The sequence below is a fragment of the Artibeus jamaicensis genome, unplaced genomic scaffold, assembly GCF_021234435.1.
Source record: "Artibeus jamaicensis isolate MK-2021 breed Jamaican fruit bat unplaced genomic scaffold, CSHL_Jam_final contig_415, whole genome shotgun sequence".
In the NCBI taxonomy this organism is placed as follows: domain Eukaryota; kingdom Metazoa; phylum Chordata; class Mammalia; order Chiroptera; family Phyllostomidae; genus Artibeus; species Artibeus jamaicensis.
This window is the reverse complement of record NW_026521823.1, coordinates 19268162-19291559: the sequence shown is the minus strand read 5'-3', so window position 1 is coordinate 19291559 and position 23398 is coordinate 19268162. Positions and strand designations below refer to the sequence as shown.

Below are 23398 nucleotides of genomic sequence, written 5' to 3'. Positions count from 1 at the left end.
GTTTTTTCAGTTGAGATGTAATTGACACATAACAGTGTGTAAGTTTACAATGTCCAGTGTGTTGATTTGGTACATTTATATGTTATGCTATGATTACTGCTATGGCCCAGCTAACACCTCTAACATGTCCCATGGTGGTCATTTCTTTTTTTTTAGTGAGAACAATTAAGATGTAGTCTCTTAGCACCTTTGAAGTTTGCAATACCTTTTGTTGATTGTAATCACCATGCTGCACATGAGATCTCTGGAATGTATCTACTAGTTGCAAGTTTACACCTTTAACCTCTCCCCTCTTGCCATGTTGACTGCTTCTTACAGTGAACGGTGTTTGGCTCCCAGTCCCTTCTGGTAGACTGGGCTAACCCATCACGCTGTATTTTTCAGCTCCTGGTCCCGGGGCCCTTCATACCACCACCATGATCCATGAGCGTCTTCACTCCCCCAGCAGCCTCAGCTCACAGCCACATTCTTCTAGACACCCTCCAAGTTATCACGGTGTCTTTTTAAGCTTTCTACACCACAGATGGAGGAAATGGGTCTGTTAGTGGGTGTTGCTCAATAGAAGCGAAGATAATGTTAAGTTTTTTTTAACAGGTGACTCTGTTAGGTCATCTGAGTAAAAAATAAATTAAAAAGCTGAAAACTAGGTCCTGTCCATCCCTTGTCCCTGTAACTCATTTCTTTTAAACCTAAACACGCAATGTTGTATTTTTAGTTGGACCTGTCCTTCATCGGATGGCTCCCTCGGGAGTATGGGTGCACCTTGGAGATCCTGCAGGTTGGGCTCCAGACCACCTTGCAGGAAAGCAAGTCGTAACCTTTCTGCTGATAGAGTCTTGCCTTCAATTTGTAAAACATGCAACATCCTTGAAGTGCAATAAAGTGAAGCGCAGTAGAACAAGGCAGGCCCCTGGCGGGTTTGCGTACCACGGAAGCGTTTAACCACAGGCTATGATGATCTCTTGTGGGGGGCACACGGCAGAATCATTGTTATGAAGGCTGCACGTGCCCTTTGAAGTCTGGAAAATAAATATTCTATATCTATTATATTGATTTCAGCCCATTTTCTATTAAACTGAAACAACTTTGAACCGTCCCATCTACCCTGTATCTCTCCCCTTCAGCTTCTCCATTTTTGTCAAATACCGCATAGGACAGATTCAAGGAAAAAGCCCTGAGAGGTGATTCTAGAGCCTTCTATCCAAGTGGGTCTTAATTCTTTAACGGGTAATTAAAAATCCACCTAATGGTCCTGCATCTACTCCGTGTTTCTCCGTCTCACAGATACATCAGAAAGTCTATGTGAAATTCCTGCTCCAATCCATATGCCAGATCCATTCAGCCACTTAACAGAGAGACACTGACTCTCTGCTGTACAAGGCATCATTTTCCAAGAAAGAATGACATTTGTTTTATTGGCCGCCACGGGTTCAAAGTGAGCCCATACTGATTCCTCGTTTATAGTTATTTTCAAGATTTCATAACTGTGTGTTCAAAACGAAATCAACGCTCATTCTGTTGGGATTCAGGTTGGCTTGCTTTGCTTTTAAGAAACATGTTCCTAGCCTTACCTCTGCTTCAGGCATGTTGAGCAAGTTATTTATGTGTGACCAATTGAGTAATAGGAGGTTTAGGATTGTAACAAATGACTTCTGAGAACTACACATGCTATGGGAGATAAGGAAGCAGCAATGAGAAACACTTTTTGAGAAAGTCACAGTAATTTTATCTTTAACAGGTTTTTTTTTTTGCTTCATTAGTACACGATCGAGTCCTCTCTTTAGGACTTATACAATAAACTAAACATTTATGGGAGTGTGAAAGAGGAACATTTTCTAGATATTAACAAGGAATTTACAGTACAAAAAAAGAAATGCTGAAAATGCCTCTTTTTTAGGAATCTTCCAAAATATATCACTTAATCTATGTTTGATAGATCCGCACAGCCCAATAAAATACCAGAAAGGATACCTTAACATCTGAACTGAAAAAAGTGTCCCCAAAGCAAGCGTGCATGGATCATCAGAATTCTCCCTTCCCAAACAGTGCACCCCGGTGAGACTGCATACACACTTCTCATTGCTCAGAAGCAGCTCATTGTCCTGGCCGTGTAGAAATCTGTTCTCCCAGAGCCGCCAAGCTTGTGCCCTTAAATCTCACAGGTTATTCGTCAGAATAAGAGTCACAGCCCTTTCTCTTAGAGAAGCAGGGCTGACAGTAGGCTCTATTTCAACAATAACTTACAGATTTATAACTGTGCTCTACCTTGCTCCCTTACAATGTGATTGAACTGCCAGATGTTCAATATATGTGGATGTCCACCTGTAAAGAATAATAAAATAAAGTATACTTTCATGGATGGGCGGTTTAGATAATAACATGAAGATTTGACCAAATATTTTTAAATGCCTTTACTAACATCTGCCAGTGGCAAACTGTTTAGACCATGTTATAAAGGAGGAGAAATACGTATCTCAGCAATCACATATGTGTGGCCATCAACAGGTGCATAGTTCCTGTCTAAACTGTAGGCAGTTCATCTCCATGAAGCAGTGTATAGAGTATTTAAATGAATAGGCAGTATGTGTAAATGAATGCTCATTTAAACTGGGCTACCCACAGCTACTATATACTGTGAATTTCTCTCCTTTCATTTTAATTTCACTGTTAAATTATTTAAGTATGAACTTCATAAGAAAATGTTTTTATGAGTTTGGCATTGCTGTGTAGAATTCGCATTGATGCACTACAGTCAGCAAATAACGCTCAGGCATCCGTGAGTCCCAAGCCACTAGATGGCGCACTACAACCAGCTGTTGGGTGGGTTTAGTCTGAGAGGGTCTGAGCCATGGAAGCCTCTAGTGGTGTGTCCGACGGGAAGTTATTGTCAGTGTTGCGCAGAACTTTACAATTCAATAATGGACAAAGAAAAGATAAAGGTGAATTTAAAACCAGAAGTTCAATAAAGTAATTTCAACATACTAAACTATTGAGTTTCAAATGAATCTGGAAATATTTTTATGTTCCAACTTGATAGCCTGTTCTATAATAAATCTCTGAGGCTCCTTTAGCCAGTCTTACCTAATGTTCATTTTAATTCACTTAAAAACTGTACACTTAAATTTTTTAAAATTAGTAAACATAAGTCACTTCATCTGGCTTGATGAAAATGTTTTCATATATGAATTTTACACATCAAGGAGATTAACTCATACAGATGCTTTTAAAATAGGAACAAATTTCAATTTAAAAGTCTCTAAGACAGGTCCTTTCCTGCTTTTACAAATGGAGGAAATGATGCATTATTTAGCTCTTCCCGTAAAGAATGAAGCCTTTGTAATTAATACTGTGTGCTCTGATTAACACCTGATCTGTTATGCATTTGGAATCAATCCTGGATGCTCACTGCCTGTTTCACTTTTGTACTCGCCTTGTTCCTGCTCTCTGCTCTTCCTATATTTCTTGCTTCTAATTTGACATCTTACTTTACGGCATAAAACTCTGAAATGGTTTGATGGCAGTCCTGCAAATAAAAGCCTGGGCTTTGTGACGGCTCTGGATCTTGGTGGCCTTTTGTTTACAAACCCAGAGGTTGCTGGATCTCACCTTCGGCAGTAAGGTGCTGCCTATACGCTCACGTCTATCTTTGTTAATTGAATGACTTGTTCCACATAAAGCTCCACGTCGAACCCTCTGTCTGGAGTCATTGTCAGGTAAAGCATAGGGCTTAGTGATCCCAAGATAATTAATCATGTAAGAGCAAGCTGACATTTTTCAGGTAAAAATCCTCTCTGTATAGGTCGTAAGTCCTAGTGAAACAGCTCACAGATAGGAGCTGTATCAGGAAATGTTGAGAAGCAGGAAACTGTAAAAGAAATAGCCCTAAATGCGAAGTCAGGAGACAGAAGTTGTCCTTGATCCCTAACTGATTGGCGAACCCAGGCAGGCTCTTCTGTGAATCTCGGGTCTTCTTTTGTTTTAACTTTGAACATAAACGTAGCATGTTTTTGTTGCATAATTATCACGGGGGACGAGGTTATTTTTATATCCCCAGTAAATACAGTGACTATCGCATTGTGAGGCTTGATAATTACTTGTCGAATGGAGTCGTCTGTGTATGGGCATTGATATAGACATGTGTTATTATTGTGAGCAGTAGGTTCAAGAAAAAAGTTTGGGTAATCTAGTATGTACTTAGCACAATCACCTCTCTCTTTACTTCAGACTCTACTGATTTAGAATTTATATAATTTAGAAAAAGTTGGAGTAAAGCTAACCATTGTTTAATAAGCCCTTTTGCCATTATTTTGATAAAATGAGAGTGTTGATAATCTTTTAAAGAATATACTTCAAACAGTCAAACTCTCAAAAGGACCCATTCATAGACATATTCAACAAGACAAATATACATTGAGAGCTTTCCAGATCCGAGGCAGTGTAGATTTTCTTCTTGGAAAAGGCAGGAAGGGGCATAGGCCCCCATCATCAATGAACTTGCCCATGACTACTCAACAAGACTTGTCAAAATAGTCATAACAAAGGCCAAATGTGCAAAACCCTCTAATAAAGGTACAAGCACAATGACAAAACGATGCAGTGGGAGCTGTCTGTTACGGCCAGGGCGTCTGGGGACACCTGCCCAAGCTGGGCATGCAAGCCCATCTCTTCCTGTTCATCTGTCCAGCATCATTTGCTGACCCTAGAGCCCCCCATTCCTCAGCCACACAAATGAACAAATGTCCAGGTGTGTCCACTGGGTGGGGTGCGTTCTTCCCCCTACCTGAAATGGCCTATGTGTCCCCTTCTTGCCTTGGGAAATGATTTATTTCTTGGAAACTGCCTCCCTGCCCCCTTGTCGCCGACCTCCCCCCTCCCGAGGCAGGCAGCATTCCATCCTCCATGACCCTAAGGCTCTTGGAAATGTCCCTGGTGCAGCAGCGTGGTGCTCGGAAGGGAAGGTATGTGGGATATACCAGAGCAGCAGAAACAATGGGCATGACGCCAGGTTGGACACGAAGGTAGGGGAGTGCCCTACCTGCAGAACTTGGAAGCCCTCTGCTGTGTGTGCTCAGGAGTATGGAATGCTGTGAACAGACAGGGACCCCACAGCTGGGAGAGAGCACATGTTTCCGTCGAACCGGGCAGATCCCGTGTGCAGTGTGCTCAGCTCTACTCGTGCTTCCCACAGTTGAATCACATCTGCGAATCCCTTGAAAGGCTAGAGCCCTCATCCCCTGTCACGTACTAGACAAGCAGGGCAACTGAGATCCAAATCGGGGCTTCTGGAACCTGTCCTGTTGTCATTACACCTGCTCTCCGACACGCTTGCTCATAACCTGCCAGTCCCCTCCCCGCCGGGGCCACACTCCTCTGCCTGTCTAGCCTGCAGTGCCTACCTCTTCAGAGTTGGTCATTAAAGTACTTCGAAGTAATAAAACAGCAAGTGCGTTTTAAGGGTCTATTTTTAAGGCTTCTCATTCATTTGAACTGGTCTTGCTTCCCAGTGTACTGCAATTTTACTTTGTGAGAAAGCCAGCGGGAAGACCAGGGCCAGAAGCATCAATAACTAAATCAAACAGGCAGCTCTGGAGGGCTTGCTGGACATCAGCTCCGGGAACAGTAATGGGCGTGATGTAAAGAGGAAGGCAACCCACAGTTCTGAGTCTGGTCGGAAGACAACCACATCTTCAAATACCCAGCACGCAAAGCGTGGTAGGAAAGCCCTGCAATACACATTGCTACAGCAGCACCAAAGGGGTCGTTGGTCCTGGCTACCTGGGTCTGGCGAACCTCACCTCCCCAACTGCACAAGCACCAAAGTGCCATCTCTAAAAAAGAAAGCAAAAAATCCGGATGGGCAACAAAATGCTGTGGAGGTATTGCATTTGTTTTCATTTATGGACAGGGAGTTACTGTAATTCGTCAGAGGGAGTTAACTCTTTAGAACACACTGAACCTGTGATGTACACTCCCAGAATGTAGGTACAGGTGCAGTACATACCCTGTTTATTTTTTAAAAATAAGTTCATCTTTTTTATACATTTAGAAGTAAAGGCTTCTAAAACAGCCTACCAATCCTTAAATCTGTTTGTCATTAGCACATACCTCATCAGTGACAGTGGTGAGTTAAATTTCTGACCATGCTCCCCATTTTTCTTCCTTTGCTTTTGGTTTTATTTTATCCACACCGCCACCAAAACCGTGCTGGAAGGAGGAGCGGGGTAGTGATGTCCCCGGCCCTTGTACTTTCTCACACTCTGCCAAAGAGGGACTAGATTGTAATCGTTGGCTGTCTTATTTTGAATGGCAAAATGAACTATTGTTTACCTAAAATCTGTGGTCTGAATGGAATTATTGACAATAACGAGGGACTGTTTTTGTAGAAAATGTCTTCCCCACTAAAGAATATATAAAAATAATGTTTATTTATAATGTCTTGATAACTAAGAATAAGAATAATTGTAAAGTAAATATATCAGTCATGCACTGTGTTACTAATTTCAAAAGTTTAAACAGATAGGTAGAGGTATTTGTTTGCAGGCTAGACCTTTAAGTGTCTCTAGTTTTAAATAAAAGCCTCCCAAATTTATTTTCCTTTTCAGATACATATATATCCAAAAGGAAAACAAATATACATGTAATTTAAAATGAGCAGACTTTATTTTTGGAACAGTTTTCGGTTTACAGAAAAATGGGCAGAAGGTTTAGAGAGCTTCCACATGCTCCCCCCTCCCCCACTGCCTGGTGTCCCTCGTTGTCAACATCCCGAGTTCTCACGGTCCATTTTGTTACAACTGGTGAGCCAGTCATGGTATGCCGTTGTTAACTGAAGTCCATAGTGTAAGTCAGGGTTCACCGTTGGTGGTGCACATTCTGTGGGTTTTTACCAAATATATAAGGACACGTACCCACCATGGCTGTATGACACAATACTCTCAGTGCCCCCAGAATTCGGCGCGTTCTGCTTATTCATCCTTCCCTCCTTCTCTTCTTCATCCCTCCGCTCTCGTAAATCACCGGGAAGCACTGATCTTTTCACTGTCTTCATCGTTTCGTCTTTTCCAGGATGTCACTAGTTGGAATCATTGAGTATGTAGGCGTTGCAGATTGGCGTCTTTCACTTAACAGGATGCATCTAATATTCCCCCATGTCTTTCCCTGGTTTGAACCCTTTTTTTTAGGTTTGAGTATTTTTATTATTTTTAGTTTTATTACATGTATTAGAGTGACACTGGTTAATGAAATTATACAGGCTTCACGTGCACAGTTCTGTAATCCATCATCTGTATATTGCACTGTGTGTTCAGCATCCAAACCCAGGTCTCCTTCCACCGCCACATACTTGACCTCCTTTCCCTTTTCTGCCTCCCCTACATCCCTCAAAAATGTGAATTCTCATTCACTAGAACAGGACAAAATTATAGAATAGGGAAAATGAAAGCAATACTCTCTGTTTCAAAAAATAAGATTACTCAAGTTGTCTCTTATGTATTCTACTTTTGAAGAATAAGAAGTATTTGGAACTTATTTAAGTTTCATCAATAAGCATTTCTTAGCACAGAGCACTAAGGTGTAGGTCCTGGGGACACGGTGACTGGCAAAGCTCAAAGCCGACCTCGTTCCCCGCGGCCGAGTTGGGCGGTCAGACGTGATAGGAAAACCGCCAGTGTCAGAGGGGAGTGATGACCGTCCTCACACAGGTGTGCCAGGGTGCCGACGAGGGGCGTGGTCAGCCTGCCTTTCGGGGAGTTGTCCTTCAGTGCCGTGCAGCTAATAAATTGGAGAGGGCTGGACAGAAGGCAGGGAAGCAGACCCAGTAGGAGTGGGTGTTGGAGAAAGGACGGGGGAGCCTGGAGGAAGGCGGACCACCAGAGCGGGGGCGGACCACCAGAGCGGGGGCGGACCACCAGAGTGGGGGCGGACCACCAGAGCGGGGGCGGACCACCAGAGCGGGGGCGGACCACCAGAGCGGGGGCGGACCGGAGAGGGAAGTAGACAGGTATTTGGAAGGCAGAGCTGGCAGATGTAATCATCAGGCTCGGGCAGGTAGAGAGGAACAGATAGGAAGGAGGCCAAGAAATCTCTCCAGGTGGAGACAATTATGACTTGATACCTCAGTAGATGAGGTTGCCTTTTTTTTTTTTCCCGGTGGAAAAGCACCAGGGGAAACATATCTCGTTTAGGTGGCAGATGCTGCGTGAAGTTTTGTCGTGAGGTTGCTTTCGGACTGTTGGTTACAAATTTCTTACGTTCTGTGTGGTGCTTCAGAGAGAGACTGAGGCGTAGATACTTCAGAATCTTTCCCTTATAAGTTGTGGTGGGAGCCAGGGGAAACTTATGCAGATGAGAAGCCAAAGTCAAAATCTTGGAAGACATTTAGGTAACAAGTCAAGGAAGAGGTCTCTGCAAAAGAAACGGAGAAAAAAGTAACCAGAAACAGGAAAATAAATATTGTGAACACGTGGAAATAAACTCAGAACAGCCAAGTAAAGTACTATCTTAGACCTTGAACTTTTGCTTTGAATAGCATGTGTATTATATGATACTTTTGTTTATATTTGATTTCTAGATGAGAGGAGCTAAGCCTCTGTGTTATGTTAGCACATTGTCTGTCCTGAGATGACTAATTCACATTCTCAGTCTGCTTGTCCAGTTCCGACCACGGATCCTGATTTATTAAAGCAGTGATTTCAAGTGTTCAGAGGCATTACAGAGTATTGATTAAGATTGTGAACTTTGGCCTTAGTCTCCCAGGGTTCAAATCCTGCCTCCACCATATACTAACTTTGAGTAAAGCGGGGCTGGTTACTCCAGCTACTTCATCAGGAAGTTGTCGAAGTGAAATGAGCCCAGATCCGAAAGCCCTTCAAGCCACGTGTGGTGAAGGAAAGTGGTCTCTGCTTTAACATATGCAGTGTGTTCTTTATCAAAGAGACCCATATAGAGTTGCATGGGGAAGACTGTGTTCCCACGTAGAAAAAGCATGATCAACTCATTCGGTCCAGACCATTCAGTGGGGCAAAGACTAACACTGAATATTCGTTTGATTGAATTGACAAAACCAAGTGGATCAAACAAAGTAAAGAGCAGATGGGTCCCTTTGGCCTCCAAAGTAGTTTTATGTTTAAAATGTTAGGAAACTCAAAACTAGCCTAGGCATCTAATTACCTGAAAACCTTAACTCATTTCCTTATATATAGCAAAAAAAAAGGATCTATTTTTAACTTCTTATTTATACTCCTTCCCCAAAGCAAAAGTTTTGAATGTCATAACTTTAAAATTGAATACTCTTTTTGGGGACCTGTCATTTGCCAGGCACCCGGCCTGTGTATTTCTGTTTTGCCACAATGCTGTCAGAATAGGGTTCCCGTGTACAGGTGGGGGCCTGTGTTTCAGAAAGCTCACCTCCCTGGCCCGAGATGGAATTGTCAATCCTGCGGTGGCCCATGCACTCTGCCTGATGGCAAAGCCGGGGCTGCTCTGTGCCACCTCACCCCACCCAGAGGGGACGCAGTCCGGTCTGCCCCTTAGCCGCATTAGGGGCCTTGCGTTCTCAGCTCTGGCCTCCTGTTTTCTCATTTAAAACTATCTAATTTTTTCCCCCCAGATCTAAAATTCTTTGAACTTTGATGAACTAAGGCAACAGAAACCAGAAGACAAGATAGGAATCTGGATTCTGGTTTTTTCTCCCTCATATGCAAATGCCATTCCTCAAGCGGAACAGATTGTCACTGCAAATATGTCCGTCCCCGAGTGCGATGAGGTTCATTTGTCAGTGTCTGGGGCCCCTTTTGATAAAAACTAAACAGGGAATCATTTCAGAAATGTACTTCTGAACCAAAGAAAACGCCTGTTTCTTGCTGCAAAAGGTGTTCCTTCTCAGTTGCCTGAGAACTTCACAGCGAAGCTGGTGTGAGAACATGGGTGTTTTGTTCGACCCGAGCTCTTCCAAAGGGCACATTCCTCCTCCGTGTGTTGCTCACACATCATTTTAATACGAAAGGGCACCTGTCTTTTGTCTCAGGACAAATTTACCTTTCAGCATGTTAGACGGTGAAGTGGGAGGTACCTGAAAAAGTTATTTTTGTTTCGTGAGTTTTGGGAATCCATTCAATGCCTGGTGTTTTCTTTAGACTTTATTATGCCTTTGGCTGGGTAAATGTCATGGAAATGCATTCAGTGACTCTTAATCCTTTTCTTCAACTAAAATTGAAAGAGACAGCAGTTCTCTTAATAAATCAGTTTGTTGACTGTTTTCAAAAAAACAGCCCTGATGTGAGTTTTCATTTTCCCAGGACACTTCATTAGAATTCTGTTTTAATAATGCCTGTGAATGCACACACACACAGGCTTATATGCAGAGCAAATTATATTTATGGTAAACCCCAAATGTGGACTTAAAAAGAACATTTTAGAATGAAAATGAGCAAACCCTCTTTGGGGGGGGCTATGTTCTTATTTGAATCTTCACAGAACTGTTTAGTAAATAGAAGCTCTTGCTGTTAGTTTTAGTTAACATTTTTATTTTTCAGAGGTTCCCATAGTTTAGCCCAGGTTTTTGTTTTAAGGAACTGAAGGAGGACAGAAATTGTGCTGCAAAATGGTCAGATTCTTTTCGTTAAATACAGAAAGTAGAAATGGCTTATGGGTTTGTCATGGGACACGGAGACCTTCACTTCAGAATTGAAGACTGGGAAGTTAATAACCACCGCCCTGGTGGGAGGGGTGGGGGTCGTGTTAAGCTCTCAATTACTTAGCTCTTGTCCTTTGATTTTTCATATAAGAAAAATCAAAGACCATCTGTTGGTGCAATCAAAACTTTCAAGTATTTTGGAAAATGCAACATGTACTTTTGAAGGTATCGCCACAAGGGATTCTAAGTGCTCTTGTGGGTCAGATGAAAGTAAAGAAGGAGGGCAGGCTATTTTTCATTTTTTGCTTATTTCTAGAGAAAACTGTTTTGAATAAATAATACATCTGCAGGATTCTAGTGCAAATGAGTTTAAGGACAGGTCACTGTTCTCGAGGAAATGACTGGAAAGCACATTTGCTGTCTCCATCACTCAGCCAGATGCAGAGCAGCGGGGAGCTATGGGAGTGCAGGCCCCGGAAGTCGCCTGCCTCCTTTTATTGTCCAGGCAACTCTTCCCATCGGAAGATTTTCATGGGAAACTTACCTGCCATTCTGTGTTTTTCACTGACTTTTAACATTAAATTTAGCTCTCTGTTGTCTAGCAAGATTTTAAAGGAAAGAAGTTAGAATTCTGTCTGTTCTTTCATTATATTCTTCAGGAATCATTTATGCGTACTACAATATATCTTACAAAGTTATTTATCATTTTAATTAGTTTTTATTCATATCAGAAAGTTAGTTTATGTTATCTTAATTTGTGTATAAGATTGTACCCTTTTAATTGTTACAAAGCACAAGCATAAAATATGCCGTTTAATACCATGTAGCAGCCACTAAATTTGCTCTTGTATCTATTTTAAAAACTTGACTTTAAAGTTCAAAGAGAGCATGCACTGTCTGGTTTTGAATGAAGTGCTAGGCACTGGCGGGTGTACTCAAAACTTAGGTCTCTCCTTAGCAGGGACAGGAGCCGGTTCTCTGCCTGCTCAGAATGGCCCGCCCTCTTCCCTGCCCATAGTTCAGCCTCTGACTTGAGAGGTTTGAAGATAGTGTTTTCTATCAAACCCTCCTGCTTTCTTTTTTGTTTTTCTTTCTTCTTTTGAAATCTGGAGACATGTTTCATAATATGTCATGCCCATAATACTGAGTTTTGTCAAGGAGGCAATGGGGCCAAGGAATATTATGCATGACTTTTGGGGTATTAAAAAAAGGTATACATTTTTGTAAGAAAATTTTCAAGGAAAACTCATTTATCACTCAGATAATTAAGTTTATTATCTTTCAATATACTTTCTCCCTCCTCCCCTCTTAACCCCTAGTAACTTACAAACTTATGTGTTATTTTCATTGGTTTTTTTCATGAGGAAGAAAGCATATGCCTCTTGTCTTTTTGAGGTCCATTCCCTTTTCTTTTTTTAAATTGAGACGTATAGTTTCAGGTGTTCAACATAATGATTTGCTATTTATATGCTACAAAATGACCACCTTACAAAATGATCACAATAAGTGTAGTTGACATCCACCAACACACATAGATGCAAGTATTTTTTTCTTGTGGTAAGAACTTTTAAGATCTCTCAGCAACTTTCAGGTACACAGGGCAGCATCCTTATTAACTATATTCCTCCCATGCTGTGTATCACAGCCCCATGCCTTATCAGGAGAGGCTTAGTACACCTTTGACCACCTTCGCTCATGGAACCACCTTTGTCTTTCACGATCGTTTACTGCGCTTGATTCCACCTTGCAGAACACATTTCAGACTTTGCACTAAGTTTCCCCCGCCCACATGTGTGCTTGGCAAAAATCATTGCCCTGACTTGCCTTCCCTACTCCTTCCCTTTAAAATATCCATCTTAGAAACATTGCCAAACGTCTAAGCTCCTACTTCCTGATTCTTCCCTCCGTGTGCCCCCCCCCCAGACTCAGTGGAACACTAACTTGTCACCGTTCAGAGGGGCTGTTGTAACACGATTGTGCTCTGGACCCCTCTCCATCCTGACCCTCACTCTCATGGGGAAGACCTTCACTTTTTAAGGAGCAGAAAAGATAGTGACAATATTTTTAAAACTCTGAGTGAATCGGGTGAGCCTTCTCAAAGAATTACTCATTTTCTGATGCCGAGAACTCTCATTTCAAAGTATTTGGTGTGAAATAGTGTGTGTTTTATTTCTGAGAAGACTGTTGGAATTTTAACTGAGGCCCTAGGGTGGGTGGGAATACGTGATCATTCTATAGCCAGAATACCCCCTCACCGAGCCATCCCCAACTAACAATATGTCTACAAAAAGCAAAGGATCAGCAGACTTTCTATAAGATGTCAGAAAATATGTTAGACGTTGCAGGCTATATATTCTCTATGGCAACTCTCAGTTCTGCCACCACTAGAAAACTGCCATCAACAATGCAAATAAATTAAAGTGGCTGTGTTGCAATAAAAACTATGTCCTGGCTGGTGTAGCTCAATGGATTGAGTGCCTGCCTGCAAACCAAAGGGTCGCTGGTTCAATTCCCAATCAAGACACATCCCTGGGTTGCAGGCCAGGTCCCCACTGCAGGCCATGTGAGAGGCAAACCACACATTGATGTTTCCCTCCCTTTTTCCCTCCTTCCCTTCCCCTCTCTCTAAAAATAAATAAATAAAAATCTTTTTAAAGAAACGAATTAATGGATGCTGAAATTTGAATTCATGTAATTTTCACGTGCCACAAAATAGTCCTCTTTTGATCTTTTTTAACCATTTGCAGTTTTAAAAGGCCATTCTTGGTTTGCGTGTTGAACAAAAAAAAAACAAGCCACAGACTGGATTGCCCTGGGCCACAGTAGATTTTCAAGCAGAAAGGACATATATACCATTATTAAACAAGCAAAACAAAAGTAGACTGCTGTAACTTTTGAGGAAGAAATTAGAGAATATTAAGTGCCTAACTAGGTATACAAGGACATCCATAGAGCACCTGAGACAATAAAGTGTCTCCATGGTGGTCCATACCAGCCTCTAAGGCCCTTCTTGAGATGTAACAGGAAGCTCCTGTCTCCTTCTCCTTGCCCTTCCGGTAAGGCCCATCCTAGTTATGGAGCCTCTTCCTTGAACTTGACCTGGAATGGTCAGGTGAGGGTCCAGCAGCTTGTCTGACCCCGGTCAAGCTCACGTGCCACTTCCTCCCCACACTAGACACACCCACCCTCCTGCCACACAGCTGAGAAATGCTTATTCCTGATTCAGAAAACCCTCTATTCTTAGGCCTTATACTCTCTGCAGCTGCTTCCATAGTACCAGAGGGGAGAGCCAGGAGATGCCTGTTGGTGACAAAAATCAGCTGCCTGAGCTCAGTGCCCCAAGAATGAAAACATGGTTTATATCAAGCTGAACTGATGAGAACCTGTGTTCGAGATATAAATTTAAAACGCATAAAGGGATGACATGTAAATAAAAGCATGTCAACAGTTGCCATTGATACATTATCAAGTAGTCCTGCCCTCCCAATATTTTAAGTTAGGGATTTTGCTGTTTTTTTATTTTTCTAATTCTGGTCAATAAATACCTGCAAAAGATTTTTGTCTTCATAGGACATCCAGGGGGGTCAGGAGTTGAAGTTTGGGGATCGTTCAGTCAATAGGCTTTCAAGTAACCTGGAGCTGTCAGTCGGCCACAATCAAGTGCATCATTATTTCACACTTCATTGGTCTGAACTATTCACACTCTTCCAAAAGGGCCATTTGCTACAACTAGCATTTGTTTAACGGTTACATGAAAAGTGTTGAGTCCAGTTCGGTCCAGTGTTCATACGTGGGCATCACTTGTCCATCTCACTTCAGAGCTTGTTAGTTTCCTGTATGTACGTGTGTTCCAGTTTCAGTAACTCACTCGACCATGTGCATGGCACAGATTCTAGCCTCTGCAGGCACTACCATGGGGGAGACCTGCTCTCTGACCTCCAGGTGTTCAGAAACTGGGGGCGGAGAGAGACACCTAAACAAAATCTGTGTGATCTGTCGTGATCGGTGATTTAAGGGAAACAGGAAGTGCATAATTGGGGAGAACCTAGGAAAGGAGCACTAACTGTCTGAAGGTGTGACAAAGTTTAGATGAATTACCCCTTGAACGGTCGCCACTGAAAAGCACTAGATTTGGAGCCAAACACATCTTTTTCCTGGCCTTGGGCAAGTTACTTGACTACACTGAGCCTCAGTGTTCTCATCTGTCCAGTGGGGTTAATGAGACACAATTTGCAGCTCCAACTCTATAGCACGAGTCAGCAGACAGCTCTCTTCCCTTCTCGGGCCCTTTTCACCAGGTGCCACGTGGGGCCCAGCAGTGTGTGGTGGACTGTCCGATGGGAGGGGCGGAGGAGAGCTCAGTGTTTGCGGGGTTGCCTGGGGACAGGGCCCCCATTCTGAATGGGAGCCAGGAAAAAGCTCGCCTGGGTCAGCTATTGTCCCGCTCCCCCGGGAGCTCATTCGGACAATGGATAGCATATCTTTTCCAGGCAAAGCCTTCGCATATTTTTACTGTCCTTACAAGTTGACTGAGGGACCTGGTCAGGTTACATACTTCTTCAGACTGCTTTTTACTCCAAGTTTCTCCCCTAGAACCAACCCAGTGATTGATTCCTCAGGGCTCACCCTAATTCCTGTCGCTGGAAGAGGTATTTAAACTTTACACCATTAGGATAGCTCGGATTTCTTCCCAATAGATGGGCAAAAAGTAGATGTTTACGAAATAATATGTACTTAATACTTCATTTCTGGGGGTGGTGGAGTGCTTTACATTTTAATGAGATTGTGTGCATATTTGCAGTGACTGATAAATGGGCATTGTACCCTAAAATAACCATTGCAGTGATCCCCGTTTGGAGTATTGAAACAAAACATAATGAATTAATTTGTTTCCTCCTTAGAGCCAAATCAACCTGAACAGAGCCCTAATATCCCATGCAGGCCACTGGAGGTCCTGTTTTGTCCAGGAGTCGTGGGGTTTGTGCCTTTTGATACTTTGACTGCAGAGTAATATACCTGTAATTGAGGATGAAGTGTTAACTAAGTTGCCGGATGTCACAGCAGGAGAAGATGAAACTGAAACCCTCATGTCTCTCACCCCAAACGCGCTGATGGGATGGGTAGGCTTAGGAGAAAGGCTTACCCTTAACAAAGGGTTACCGTGGAAAACCCATTGAAAACAGCCACTTCCCAATATAGCGTTCTGGCCTGGTTATTACAGAAAAGTGAGGCAGCACCAAAGCACGTGTCCCTTTGTTTCTTCCAGGGGAGAAACCCTACAAGTGCACCTGGGAGGGCTGCACCTGGAAGTTCGCTCGTTCGGATGAACTGACGAGGCATTACCGCAAACACACGGGAGTGAAGCCATTCAAGTGCGCGGACTGTGATCGCAGCTTTTCCCGGTCAGATCACTTGGCACTGCACCGCCGGAGGCATATGCTGGTGTGAGGGATGCTGCCTGTCCAGCTGAGTGGAAGAGCTGGCTCTCTTAGCGGCACCCAGGTCAGCAGGGCTGAATCCCCTTCACAGTGTTAACACAAAAGGGCATCGCCATCCCACGATGTCTGAAACCAGAGCGGGAAGCGGAAGGAACACTTTTCCTTACGGTCTGAAGGTAAACCCCATCGCGACTCCACAAGACTCGGCTTCACCCTGGCCTGGGAGATCGGGGACGCAAATGCTGAAGAGACAGGCATAGTTTTCCGTGCTGTGTCCTCTGCCATTTAAAGATGTTTGTAGCTTGTACATTTTCTGAGCTGTCAGACATTTTGTTATTGATACTTCAAAGGTCATCTACCACAAATTGATGGCTAGAGCAAGACCTTGTAAATTGGGATTATTCTCCCATCGTCCCACCCCCCCAAACCCCTTTTTACAGAAATTTTAGTTTCCATCTGAGTAAGACAGGATGCACCTCCAGTCCGTTACCAGCAAGCAGCATGAACGTAGGAAAGAAGAAGGTGTCCGAGAGGTTCCGTTACCTGATGTAAAGGGACACCCGGGTAGCCCTTTGCAATAGCGATGGCCGCAGCTAGATATTGCCCACAGCTTGTCATTATGCCATGCCCTGAGGAAAACAACATTGAACCTTTCATTTGTTTGTTGTTGATTGTTTCTGTTCTGTTTTGATTCTGTTTTGTTCATCTGTTCGAGCAGAGGGGCAGGGACGTTTGTCTGGGAGTCCAGTCCCGGTGTCCGCCCTGGCACGGACTGGCACGGAGCTGTTCTGTAGTTGAATAGGAAGAGCCTGTCTAAACAAACTACTGCCCCACTTCAAATTGCAGTGTTCTGTCACCTAGGCATCGTCTCTTCCTGGCCCTAGTATTTGATTACAAGGAATCGGGGGGGGGAAAAACTTTCTTAGACTCACTGGCACCAAGGTAAGAAGAGGTGGGGCTGCCCAGGCAAAGTCAGAGAACATGAAAAATCAGACAAAGCAGAGATGGAAATAATGCGCCTCTTGAGGAGAAAAGCAATAATGAATAAAAGGACTTTCCTACAATAACTTCACTGAGGACTCACGTTACCGATTTTCATACTTACTAAAGGGATTGTAAGAAACACCCCAACATTTTAGATGTCTTGGTTACATTTACAGCACTGAGGTCATCTTTCTGCTGTTTGTTGTCCTGCTTGGTCGACTACCACAATTAAAGATTGTGCTCCCCTTTGCTTGTTGGAAAATGGTCATTTGGCGACTAGCAACGCCAGGGAGGCAGGGCAGGGAATTAGCTCCGGGATTAATGGGTCAGCCCTCCTTGGAACCAAGTCAGTAGAGAGAGCGTGCTCCCCGAGGAAAGCCTGATGCGGTGCTAGCTTCCTGACTTGGAGAGCCAAGGACCAGCGACTCTCCAGTAGGTTCCTCTGCACAGATTTCATTTTCTAAACTGCACCAGGGCCCGGTGGGTCCGAGTCAGCCTCCGCGGGGATGTTGAGTCCCCTCGTCCCGGGCTGAGGGTGAGAGGCAATTACAGGCTCATCAGCCCCCGAAAAGTAAGAGCCTTTTTGGCAGTTCGCAAATTATACAGTAAACAAAGCAATACATCACCAACAAGCATTCTCTCAGAAAAATTATCATATTATTTTCCCCACTAAAAGCTGTTTCTTTCAGCTTTATGTGGCTAAGGGGCTTGGTGAGGTTTTTAGTTATTGTCGTTGTTAAGATTTTTTATAGCTTAGATATAAATGTTACCAGCATATGGCTAGACCTTTGCAATATACTTTAATTACAAACACTTGATTTTGGGAATCGCACAAATTAACCTCACAATATTACTAGCTCAGTTTTAAATGTTTGAATATTCTAAAATAATTTACAGTTGCAGAACTGTCCTTTTTAGAATCATCTTCTAATTCAGATAATCTTACTCTGATGAAGCAAGAACTATAAACCTTGAAACAAAGACAATTTGTGTTGGATGGTATTAAAAGAAATTTTGTTTTTATCATTCAAGCAACAGCATAGTGATTTTCAGGTCAAATTCTGTCTTCAGAAATATGTGCTCTACATTTTCTGCCAGGTCTGAAAAATTCATCAGGCAATTTTTTCTCCAACAAGGGCTGCAGTTTGATTGATAAATTGCTTCTTTAGCTGCACAATCTACTATCCACCAAGCACTGGGATTTTTTTTTTTAACCAACTGGAAAGATTTTTTTATCTGTACTGTATGGAACTCCTACTTCTTATGGCCTGTGACCATTGGGAATGAAAAAAACAGGTTTCTTGACGCATGTCAGCCAGCATTGGTTCTTGGTCCACAGCACAGAACAGGGTGGTGGGTGCACACAGCCACAGAACCGTCTCCGCTGGCCCCAGAACCTAGTTGGCAGGTGGTAGGTGAATTGCTCAGGTGAAGTGTAGACATGGTTTAATTCTGTCTGCTCATAAGAGGGGCCAGTTCTGTTCTGTGCTGAGAGATGTCTTGAGAGTGTCACAGGTAGAAAGGGTTTGTAGAATTCACAGAACTGACAGGCAGTGGGAGCTTCCTGAGTGGCAGCTTGGTTTAAATTTAGCACCGAACAACATGAGCTGCTCCCCTGTAATAACATAGGAAAGATTCAGGAAAGTGCGTTTTTTCTTCTTCTTCCTCTGAAAGTGGAAACCAGGCTGAGACGGTCTGTTAGCTGAGAAAACCTGTCAGTGTTCCCCCTTTGACTGGTCCCTACTTCTGAGGTGGGACCCAAGCACAAGGAGTGAATTGAGTTGCTGATCTAGCCCCAGGACTGAAACTTACGTGGGGCTTGGCTCTGCACGTAACCAATGGTCTTTGTCAAGTTTTCTACAGATGTTTTCCCATGGAAAGGAAACTACTTTGGGAGAGAAAGAATCGGATTCTTAAGTGGGAATACCTGTAGGCGTAGAAAAGCCCCCTGTTTTGTCCTATGTCCATTGTAGCCTCTTTTTCAAAAGCACAGTAGATGATGAACAGCAGCCAAGCAGTAGAATCCAGAGGACTCGTCAGATGTTCCCTAACCAGCAGCATTCTTTGGTTTTAAAGTCTCAGCTGTTCAGGCGCTTTGCCGTGGGACACATGTGCGTGTTGGGGAACTCCCGCCCATGTGGCGGAGTGGCTTGAGAAGCTGCAGGAGGCCAATCTCTTTGCACTGGGGAGGTTTGAGTTCAAAGGGGTTAATATTACCTGAAAAGTTCCAAGGTTCAGGCTTTGAGATTTAAACAGATTCCCTGATCTGAAGGCGTCAGAAAAAAATTCGCCCTTTCCCATCATCCTCCAGCCCCACCCTGTCAGTTGTGTCTAGATTCGGAGAGGCCTGCTTGGGAACTTGTCTTGTGTTCTGAAATTCCAGTGGCTTCGCCATGAACATCATACCCACTGCCTGGCATCACTTCTGCAAAACACTACAGGACACTTGTTTTGTTTTTTTAAATAGTTGAGCAACAGTAACATAAACCCCATTGGGGGAGAAAAAGGAGCACTTTTTTCACTTTAAAGTTTAAGTGGAAAATAGGAAGAGGATCGTCAAGGAAAGAAAATCTTACGAAAAGCTACAGTGTTTACAGTGCCAGTTCCCGGTCAGAAAGGCCACGCTCTAAATGGTTGAAATTTGAATCGCTCGTGCGAAGCTTGTGGTCGTTTTTATACAACTTTTTTTAACTTCAAATTGCCATTTGTGTTTTCAACATAAATATAATTCTGCACTTTGAAATCAGTTCATTAGAATGATAACATGTATATGGATAAAGGTGCAGTATTCCTTATTCTGTACTTTATTTATTATACTTACCAAAGCTGCAGTTGAATAAATCTGGTGAGGTGAGGCCTTCAAATGTATTAATACGCCTTTGTTATGTTGTTATGACTGCTTAGAAATGTAGCCATAATGTTGCTATAAAGGTGTCTTAACATTTATAGTAAGGATTGACAGAATTTAAGCAGTGTTAAGAATACCAGCATTCATGATATATTGAGTTATAGCCTTCATATAAAGGACTGAACATGAGGTAACTCTTACGAATCATAAAAATAGGCCCAGAAAGCCTTAATACTCATAGTCCATAATCCAATCTCAGATTTTGCTTTTTACTAATCTGATGTCTGTAGATTTAGGAAATAAACGTATTCTTCAACTTCATTGACCAGCTCTCTTCCATCACTTTTTCTGAGGTAGTGCATCTCATTACAAAAATCTTTCACTTTGATTTGGTTTTGTTTAAGAATGAGGTTTGGTAAGTGGTGTCTTCCATGTTACATTTCTACTTATCCCCACACTGCCACCTACTGACCGTCCCAGGCACCGCCAGTACACGCTCACCTGTACACGCACCTGTACATGCAGCCGCCAGGGGGCTCCTGAATGTCAACAACCTTTTTTTAAGAGAATGAATTTGTAATAATCCATGCTGTCTACAAATGTAAGTTATTTACCTTATTAGGGAATCAGCTTATAATGCTATATATGACTTTGCCTGCATTTTATAGTTAAGAAGTGTACATAAAGATTTTAAATGCTATATTTTCACAGGTTCATTATAGAGTGATGTCTGTTTAGCAACCCATGTCCATTGGTACTTTCAATATGCTAAATACTGTGCAATTGCGGTAGAAATTCAGATTTTCATAAGAAAATGAAATTGAGGATACTGCATCTTTAAAAAAATAGAGTGAAGCTATTTTACTGTATTCGTAACATATGTGATAATGGAAAAAGTATTTTCAAACTCACGAATTTTTCAGAGGTTGTAAATAGTTTGATGAAGAATGTTGGGGAAAAGAGCTTCTAGTTTTCATCACAATAAAAAAAGAAAACCTGTTCAGATATGCCTTGTATGTCTCACACACAGTCAGCGGCACCGCCGCGGGGACCCGGGCCCACCCCCTCACAGCGCACTCCTCCTGTGCTGGAAGAATGGAGTGGCCACTGGTCTCAAGTCAGCCAGGAGGGTTTAAAACCCGATGAAGTCGTTTTAAGTTGCAATCAGCTGATTCCAAACTCAAAATGTCTTTACCTGAAAAGGGGGAAATAGAAACCGCTGCACAGGATTTTACTTGTGCTGAAGAGAAGCATCTAGCAATTGTTCTCTTTCCTCAGTTATCTTCCTCCTCCACCAAGTAGTTCTTGATGGAAAAACAAAACAAAACAAACAAAAAAAACTGTACAGTGTTTATTCTTGTTTAATTCCAGGGGGAACAGTTTTAGGAGTAGCTAAGTGTTGACAAGATTCAGTGTTATGGATACGGCCACGTGTTTAAAGGAATCTATCCTGGCGATAGTAATAAGCTAATGCCCAGTTCCAGAAATGAATTGAAAGCTGAAAGTGCCTGTCAGTGAACATTACGACCAATGAGATATCCTTCTACTTTTTACACAGCAATAATCCCTCTTCCGACTGGGTTTTTCCTCTACGTTTGGGAACAGGTGCGCATATGCACATCGTGAATTGGATCTGTTCACACACCCATAAAAATATTGTTGTGTCTTTGGACGTACGCCCCATCTTGTTTACATGAGCATTTATGAATTTAATCTTACATACAGCATGTTAAGAATGCCAATCTGAATATTAAAATTATCTTCAACATACACTAGGGTGTATGGCAGTTATAATTTTGAGATAAAGACTTCACTGTGATTTGCCCCAAACTTAGGAAGAAGCATTGAGTAGGCTTCAAAAAGTTTTGCTTAGTTAACAAAAGCCAATGTATTTAGAGTAAAACACTAGAGACATTTGTTTGTCTTACTTTATTTTCCCCACTAATATCAAATGCATGAATCCATCTTTGCTCGCCATGTCCCTGATATTTTCTGTTTTCATTTAGGAGCCATTTTGGAATGAATATCGACACAGTCATTTATCCCTCAAACATCTATAGGAGTGTAACTGACATTTAGTAAGCCAACCTTTAACCAAAGTTTGCAGTTAGCCCTGGAAATTTCCAGATACATGTTTAGAACCCAACAACTTTTTCTTGTCATTATTTACTGCTAAAACTGGAGTCATGAGTAGAAATATATGACTAGATCGTATGCGTAGACCAGAGCCCTGGAAATTTCTCCAGCCCTGCCATCTCAGCACAGATCCACCCAAATAAGCTACTGAGGGCTATAGGCAAAATTATACTCCTTCAGAGCCAAATGTTTGGTCAGAGCAATTTAGAAAGTATAATGGTAATTAAACACTCAGGCTTTAGACAGTGGGGACAATCAGGGTGGACAGTGTTCTCCAGAACCAGACCACAGGCCGAGAAAGCCATCCGCCCTTCCCTCCTCCAGGTTTCAGAAAGAAGGAGAAGGAAATGAGCCAGGATGGGGCGTGAAAGAACCCATTAAGTGTCAAAGGAAGGCTGCTGGGGTTCCTTCACCTCACTGGAGTCAAGTCTCCTGACTGGGCAGCTCTCTGGGAGCTGTCAGGAACCTGAAAGGTCCCAAACTCAGCAAGCCATTAAATAATGGCTGTGTATGAAACGCATCTGATGTGCCAAGCACTGTACTGGGTGATTTGGAGACACGTTACCTCTCAGGTGTACGACAGTTCTACATGTTACGGCTGGGAGACTGAGGCACGGAGAGAGTGGCAGAGCTGTCCTCCGACGGGGACATAGCGGATGGCTAAGTGGGAGTGTGAAGCTCCCTGTCACTGCCTCCGAGGCCTGTATTCTTCCCACGCTGCACCTGGTTCCCAGCAGCCAGCTTTCCATATCTAACTCTTAAGTAGTTTTTCTTGTGGATGCGTAGTCATCACATTTTCCGAGTCAGATACAGGGACCTGATGTAGCACAGATTGGACAGGGGTCCAGAGTATTTGAAACCTGTCTTCTCCTCAACACTCACACATGAAGGGTCACTACAAGGGACTTGCAATAAGCAGGTGTCTCCCTGAACTTGTCACTGTCCTCACACCACTGTCCTCCTAAGTGTTTGGCCTGAAGATCCAAATCATCAAAACTCTTCCCTATTTTGTAGCAATTTAGCCAGGGTGGGTTTTTATGATTCTGTGTATTTCTTTAGGCGTCCTGAAAGCCTTTCCACCTATGTAGCCCTGCTAGACTCTGCTGGCGGTACATTTGAAACTCTGACCTCCACGGAGCTGGTCCTTAATAACAGAGCCCATTCCTGGTAGTTGTGAATGGGGTGGCAGCCACCAGCATTCAGGCAAGGAGCAGGGAGAGATAACAGATCAGTCCTTTTCAGATTTCCCACCTAACGGCACCGCCTTGGAATGTTTTAAATAATCTTATAAATAATTTGTTTATAGTCGTTAGTTTAATTGAATTTTTTGGTGAGAAGCTGTCCAACATTAGATGAACC

At 42.9% G+C, this 23398-nt stretch overlaps 1 protein-coding gene across 8 annotated transcripts in view; it reads left to right on the top strand.

Moving 5' to 3' along the window:
• The window catches only part of KLF12 (KLF transcription factor 12), a 421617-nt gene extending 399119 nt beyond the window's left edge, over positions 1 to 22498 (top strand). For all 8 annotated transcript variants that reach the window (XM_053665635.1, XM_053665636.1, XM_037153237.2 and 5 more), the window contains one exon: positions 15900 to 22498. In XM_053665635.1, coding sequence (XP_053521610.1) covers positions 15900 to 16081 — 182 coding nt within the window. In that variant the 3' untranslated portion in view covers positions 16082 to 22498. The remainder of the gene's footprint in view (positions 1 to 15899) is intronic.
• The last annotated feature ends 900 nt before the right edge of the window (positions 22499 to 23398 follow it).